At 37.7% G+C, this 7,645-nt stretch overlaps 2 protein-coding genes across 2 annotated transcripts; both read right to left on the bottom strand.

Annotated features, from left to right (window-relative positions):
- Nucleotides 1–1,611: 1,611 nt before the first annotated feature.
- Nucleotides 1,612–3,495, bottom strand: LOC128214450 (doublesex- and mab-3-related transcription factor A2-like). The gene is made up of 2 exons (XM_052920925.1): nt 2,952–3,495; nt 1,612–2,511 (listed from the first exon to the last, which is right to left on the bottom strand). Exons 1-2 carry the CDS (start codon nt 3,376–3,378, stop codon nt 1,790–1,792), a joined length of 1,149 nt encoding a protein of 382 aa, XP_052776885.1. The 5' UTR covers nt 3,379–3,495; the 3' UTR covers nt 1,612–1,789.
- Nucleotides 3,496–6,285: 2,790 nt separating this feature from the next.
- LOC128215138 (spidroin-1-like) lies at nt 6,286–6,837 on the bottom strand. The gene has a single exon (XM_052921857.1). It carries the CDS (start codon nt 6,835–6,837, stop codon nt 6,286–6,288), a length of 552 nt encoding a protein of 183 aa, XP_052777817.1.
- Nucleotides 6,838–7,645: the final 808 nt, after the last annotated feature.

Below are 7,645 nucleotides of genomic sequence, written 5' to 3' on the forward strand. Positions count from 1 at the left end.
AACGACAGGAACGAGACAACTAGCGAAAACCATCCGCCAGGCCCCAATATCACAAAATTACTTAAGTAAAGTCTGAATATCAATCTCATCTCATTTTAAATCATAAAATCAGAAGTTATTGAAAAGCTCATATGTCTTGTTAAAAGCGCATTCTCTCATTCAATATGGTGATTAAGATCAAAATTACAATGAAAATGTTGTTTTGCAGCGAAAATCAGTACAACTCATTGTTTTTGAGCCACTACTTAAGTGCTTTTTTACATACGAATAAGATTACTTTGAAGGGTGGACAAATTTTATGAGCATATTCTATGAGAAAATCCACTTTTAAAAGTTCAGAGTTAAAACATACAAAACAATTAATCTTACTATGAATGATTTCATGTGGTTAAATGAGTATTTTAGTGATATAAAGGTCTGGTCGCGCCTAGACCCTATAGCAACAAAACAGAGACAATACAGCCACTTCATTCTATCCCGAACGTTCGTGCCGTTATCCCTCAGGTTTTAAAAAGTCGTAACCACGTTAAGACGCTAAAGCATAAATGTTGTCGGCTCAAAATGTGAAAACAAAGATTATAAATAGCTCATTGAGCTAATGTTGTGTTTTTTTGTTATTATATACCCGACTTTAAATGAAGATTCTTGTACCATGTATCTTGTATCTTGTATAAATGGTAGCAGTTAAAACAAGAAAGTTATAACTAGTAATAAACTGATATTTATTCCATTTCAATTGATAAGAACCGATTATACAGTAGTTGCGACTACAAACATTCACGTTTTAATTGTCAATATATCAGAAACTTTATATAGTTACATACAATGATTTGTTTATCTTATTTATTGTTTGGTTTGTTTATAATTATATTCATAAAAGTTTACGGCAATAATTGTTTCGTTTTTATGTTCATCTCGTCTTACCGAGATAAGCAGTTTGCTATTTTTAATTTTTTAGTATAATTTAGACAATTGTATGTTATTATTACAAAGCCCATTTTTATCTGAAGTGTATTTTTTGTTTGTTTTGTTTTAGACTACCTGATTAATTATATTTTCTTTTAAAAAAAAAAGATTCTGACATTGTTTTATTTCGTTCAAACGTAAATCGATCCATGTACTGATTTTTAAATAAGTTGGATGACCGCATCTCAGTACATTATTTATTTTAAATAAGTTGATGAAGAAAACGACAGGCCCGAGTTGCTGTAACTATCTTAAACGGAACAGGCTTAAGTATGTTATTTTAGTTAGCCGGAATACATACTTAAATTTCAATTTTGTAATTGAAAAATGGTTTATTGTGATTGTATAAAAATTATGATTAAAGACTTCTTAAGAGTTCAATATCACGCAAATCATAGAGAAACCAACACTAAATATCTCAGCTTCCTCTTGCTATAAAGGACATACGAAGATTCGAGAAAATGGGGTCAACTCTTATACGAACTTAAGTAATTTAGAGAAAATGAGGTCAAGTTTTATACGAATATAAGTAATTTCGAGAAAATGAGGTCAACTCTTATACGAATATAAGTTGTTATCAAGAGCCAAATAAATAATTACAAATACCACTCTTCTCGTTGAGTGACCAGAAATATATACACAAAATGAATTTAATATTTTATTCGTGAAAATCATAATGACTTGTGACACAATTTAAATAAAGTTAATAACAATTTACAAAGCAACCATCATAATTTAAAATGCAAAACTGTTACATAAATAAACAAAGAACAATTTTTAACATTAAGACTAAGCACATGACTGTCAATCAAACTCAATATATTTAGTCACTGATGCATCCGGAAGTTTTTTCAACTTCCTTGGTCGGAAACGGTTTGCCAGTCCAAAACGGGTACATGCTGTAGGGAGAAATCTTGTCCGAAGATGTTCCCAATGGATTGTAGGCAAACGAAGACCCCATTGAGAGTCCCGGAAACAAATGCGAGTACGGCATCGCCATAGCTAAACCGCGGCCTGCGGCGTTACCCCATGCATATCGCATTGAGTTAAGCGTTGAAGCTGCAGTAAGGGACGGGATCGGAGAGAAGGCTGATTTAAATACTGGATTCTGAAGATGATTGCCAAGAGGAGCATGGGAGACTCCCGGATATATCAGGCCTCCATTTGACTTTTCTTCCTGCCTCTGTGTCGCCATTACTTGCTCTATTGCTTGGACGGTATCACCGCCACAACCTTGAAGAATCATTTCCAAAATGGTTCTTTTCTTGTGCGGGAATATTCTACACAAAATGTCTAACGGCTGCTGGGTCTTTTTCGTGCCGTGTGGAGCTTGAGCAAAGTTCAGTAACCAATATTCTGATATTCTGCCATTTCTATCATATAGACTAGCAATGTCTTCATATGGGAGCTTTGATGAATGTGGAGGTGTGCTGCCATGGAAGCGACGTTCATCGGTGTATGAGGGAGAAACTGACCTTGAATCATCGGAGGATACGGACAGTCGACCGCCGTCATCTTTGTGATCAGTTTTTTGTCGTTTCGCCACTGAAAATAATAACAAAAATAATATAATGATAATATATAGACTATAATAAAAAAACTCGTTTATTCACAAAGGTCATTTACCGACGTAGCTTTACCTAGGAACATAGAAGTGACCTTCGATCAATGTACGTGATATGTAACAGAAGAGTTAAATTGTAAATTAATTCACTTTATATTTAATGTGGTTTTCCTCTCATTATTATGTAAATAGGCTAGCGAAGAGATCGAATCTAAACTCAAATTGTGTATATCGAGTTTAAGTTCCCTTTGGACATGTAAGCGGCTGCATTAAGGAGAAAATATAAGGTTCAAAACATTTTTAAAAAAGATTTCCTAGCAAAAACGAAGGACAATCTAAACATATTGTGTTTCTTGTTTAAATATTGCAGAATATAACCCTTAATGAACTTTTAAATTTCATAAATAGTACTAAGGCTTACTTGGCGGCGACTCGATGTCAGCTTCGTCCTCTGACTTTGTTTTCCCATTGGGTTCCACCGAAGTCGCTGCATTTGGATATATATTAGAACATTCAGGGTTGATCTGCAAAAGCCCTGTGGGTCCGTAAAGAACGCCCATCTCTCTCGCCTCATTCTCTTCCTGTGCTTGCTGACGTCGTAAAGCAACCTGGGCGGCCATAACGCGTTGACGTTCCGCTATCAACGTACATTTTGCGCACATACAGTCCCTCCAGCGGCAGTAGCGCTTGTGGCCCTTCAGAGCTGACACCACTCCGTGGTTGCGGCATCTTGCACATTTTGGTGTCCTCGGGTAGCGGTCAGAGGCTGACCTCAACAGAACAGTGTCCGCAGACGCAGTTGTGCTTCCCGATTCCGAGCCGGCTCGCTCTTCATCCGATGATGACATTACTTCAAAGATATTTTAACAAACTTAAACAGTTTCTCTTTTCAACTTCTATATCAAATCACTTTGTCTTTCTTTAAACCGCTTCCTTAATCTCTCACAGCAAATACTTTGCTCAAGGTAAACTGACAACTACGTGATATTCCCATTTACAGTAATTATAATCAGTGTATTGCTCCTCCCCTCACCTCCCATGTATCGTATATCCGGGCGCTACCTTCGTTTCTATTTGCTCTTCCTTTCATCTCTATAACGGGACGCACAAGCTACCCAATAAGTGAAGCCCATAATTTCTATTAACCTTATGGGTTTTCTATTGCTACTACGATTGTCGGAAACCACAACCGTAAAGCCTCTTGTAAAATATGAGTTACGATAACTAAAACGCTATTTAAGAGATCAGAAAGAACTGTTTCATTTTTAAATACTCGTTTATGGACTGAGTTCTGTAAAGCATTATTACAGTATTAACCAGTTGATTTTCAATCTAGCATCAAATTCCCTAAATAAGAAAAGAAAATATCTTAATGTATATTTAAACATATTAAAACATATATTAATATATGATATCATTGGTGAAATACATCAATAGCAATTCAGTAAAAGTCGAAAAGTCCAACATAACATATCAAAAAAGTCCAACTTTAAAGACGCACTCTTACTCCCAAAAAAGATTAAACACAATTGATACAAATGTTTTTAATAAATCAAAAAGGATAAATAAATGTCGAAAAACGTTTTTTATGAAAGATATCGAGTTTACTTTGGAAGAAAGGTGCAGAAAACATGGTATTTCTACCTTATGAGACGATAAAGATCGCGGTAAATCTTTTAGCACTCACCAACCATTTGATATTTGTGCATTTTCAGCTATTTAATGCATGGTTACAAATGTGTTATCAGTTATTAATATTTTCCATAAATGTGTTATTTAGGAAGAAGTTAAAGGTATATCACTCAAGATTCATGTTTGTTATACATGTGTTTTGATCGATTTTGAATAAGAGTGCCACTTTAACCAGTCACTTGTCCTATTATAAACAAAATAAGTCGTTAAAACATGGATTAATTAAAACAATAATAAAAAGGCATTGATGTTACCTAATTTAAACTCGAATGGCCTTTACCATTGATGAACTATTTATCAAATTAGCTTGAAAGAGTTCGGCGCTTCAGCTTTATGAGTATTTAAAGCTACCAAAGATTTGATTACCTTAAACTGATTTGAAGTGTATAGGTTAAAGCTGCACTCTCACAGATTGAGCGTTTTGGCAACTTTTTATTTGTTACCTAAGAACAAGCCAAGTTTTGCGAAAATCCATGGAAGCCAGTTATATAAGGTTGCTGGCGAAAATTTAGATCGCAGATATTTATATTTCAGTTCAAAAAATGATGGTTTTAGATTTTTCTTAAACCGTTAGTAACCGTTACTAACGGTTTAATCCATGAAACATTCAGTTCCGAATGGAAATATGAAAATCAGCGTTCTGATATTTTGTCTTATAGCATTGGTTTGCAGATATTTACGCAAAGGTTTGCTCTTTCCAAGACAAAAAAATAAAAAAAAATGTTAAAATGGTAAATCTGTGAGAGTGCAGCTTTAAGAAAAACAAATCAGTTATATATCATCATATCTGCTCTTGGTAAGTGCAGCTTATTTTTAGCCTCTAATTAAGTACGAAATGGTACTTCTCAGCATTAACTATTAAGTATATATAAGATGTTATGATAGGACTCTTTATCAAGTTCCGTGTATAACACGTATCGTAGCATGTTTATACACCAAAAGCAAAAGGAAAAGCGTCATATCATAATATTCCTTGTATCATATGCCTGCTCCGATTCATTCCATGGTTCAGCGCACTGTACAAAGCTTTAACAAAAACAACTGCATCGAACTGTTTAACGACATTTCCTGGATTTTATTTTCCGGAAATGACGTCTCAAATCAATTGCATTAATGATTTAGAGCACTTTTTGAATACTTACGCAGTTGAATTATTTCAGAATACTTTCTTAACGAATCATGGTACATTATCGAAAGGCTTATTATAATTTGTGACCACTTTATCGCCACCTTAATACGTTTATTGTCGGCTGTAGGTTTTGACGTAGTTTTCTAAAGAAAAGTCATAAATTGACATAATTTACGACACCTCATTAGCAAAATTCAAGCTGTTGATTTGTCTGCTTATCTCTTCAAAAATCCTGATTGCCTTTTACAAACAGGGACATCAATCAAGAAAGACATTGCCGCTTTCACTGCAAACCTGAATAGCCTATAAAAACATTATTTTAACTTTATCCAAGGTTATTGTTTCCCTTTACTATCATATAATACTCTTTTTACAAACAAGCCATATGACGCAACAATTGGAGGCATGTTACACAAAACAAACACGCTGATATGTTTGCTTAGAAAAACCTATTACATTATTTCCAGCAAATACAGTGTTATCATATTATCGTAACAGCGGTATTTTATTTTTGGACAATACTTTTGTCTGGTAAGACCAATGTTTTACTATACAAACTTGAATGCCAGTTGCGCAAACTTGAATGAAAACGATTAACTGTCCTACTTATTCCGTCCCTGTCCTGTTTGTAGATGTTGGGACAGTTTATAGACAGTATACGTCCCATTATTTTATATATGCTGAATATCAAACCCGATGTTAGAATGTTTTAACTAAAAAGTTATAAAAAGGTGTTTCGCCCTCTTCCTGTTTGGTAGCAACCTATTTCCAAACTGGACACCAGCAAGGGCACCCGTCCGCCTTCATTTAATTATGTGCCGGTCAAATATTTCTTTTGTTTTGATTAAGAAAAACATTCATACAAACTTTACCCAGTTGTCAGTTGAAAGATACAATTACCTCATTAAACACAATTGCGAACCTATTGTCAAATTCATGATGTTCCGATTCTTTCCTGTTTCCTGTTTCCTCTGGCAACACCCTTTACCTCTTGTGTAGCATCCTGTCCATCCTTTGGAGCACTCTGTCCATCTTGTGCAGCACCCTGTCCCTTTTTTGCAACACCCTGTCCCTCTTGTGCAGCATCCTGTCCCTCTTCTGCAGCACCATGTCCCTCTTTTGCAACAGACTGTCCCTCTTCTGCAGCACCCTTTCCCTCTTGTGCAGCATCCTGTCCCTCTTTTGCAACAGACTGTCCCTCTTCTGCAGCACCCTTTCCCTCTTGTGCAACATCCTGTCCCTCTTTTGCGACACCCTGTCCCTCTTCTGCAGCACCCTGTCCCTCTTTTGCAGTACACTGCCCCTCTTTTCCAGCACCCTTTCCCTCATTTGTATCACCCTGTCCCACTTTTGCAGCACCTTGTCCCTCTTTTGTAACACACTGTCCCCTTTGTGCAACATCCTGTCCCTCTTGTACATCACCCTTTTCTCCTTCTGCAGCATCCTGTCCCTCTTGAGCAACACCCTGTCCCCCTTTTTGCAACATCCTGTCGCTCTTGTACATCACCCTGTCCCCCTTCCCCTTTCCCTCTTGTGCAGCACCCTTTTCCTATGTGCAACACCCTGTCCCTCTTGCGCAGCACCCTGTCCCTCTTATTCAACACCATGTCCCCATTGTGCAGCACCCTGTCCCTCTTGTGCAGCACCCTGTCTCTCTTGTGCATCACCCTTTCCCTCTTGTGCAGCACCCTGTCCCCCTTCTGCAGCACCCTGTCTCTCTTGTGCAGCACCCTTTTCCTCTTATGTAGCACCCTGTCCCTCTTGTGTATCACCCTTTCCCTCTTGTGCAGCACCCTGTCCCTCTTGTGCAGCACCCTGTCCCTCTTGTGCATCACCCTTTTCCTCTTGTGCATCACCCTTTCCCTCTTGTGCAGCATGCACCATCCTTTCCCTCCTGTGCAGCACCTTGTCACTTTTGTGCTGCACCCTGTAACTTTTGTGCAGCGACCTGTCCTTGAGCATCACCCTTGTCATTAGTATTGTGCAGCACCCTTTCACTCCTGTGCATTCTCTCTTGTGCAGCACACTGTCCTTCTTGTGCCTCACCCTGTCATTTTTGTGCTGCATCCTTTCCCTCTTGAGCAGCACCCTGTCCCTTTTGTGCAGCACCAAGTCTCTTTTGTGCAGCATCTTGTCCCTTTTGTGCAGCACCACATCACCCTGTCATTTATGTGCAGCATCTTTTCCCTCTTGTGCAGGACCCTGTCCCTCTTGTGCAGCACCCCTGTCATTTTTGTGCAGCACCTGTCACTTTTGTGCAGCACCCTGTCCCTCTTGTACAGCACCACACCACC

The sequence above is a fragment of the Mya arenaria genome, chromosome 13 (assembly GCF_026914265.1).
Source record: "Mya arenaria isolate MELC-2E11 chromosome 13, ASM2691426v1".
NCBI lineage: Eukaryota > Metazoa > Mollusca > Bivalvia > Myida > Myidae > Mya > Mya arenaria.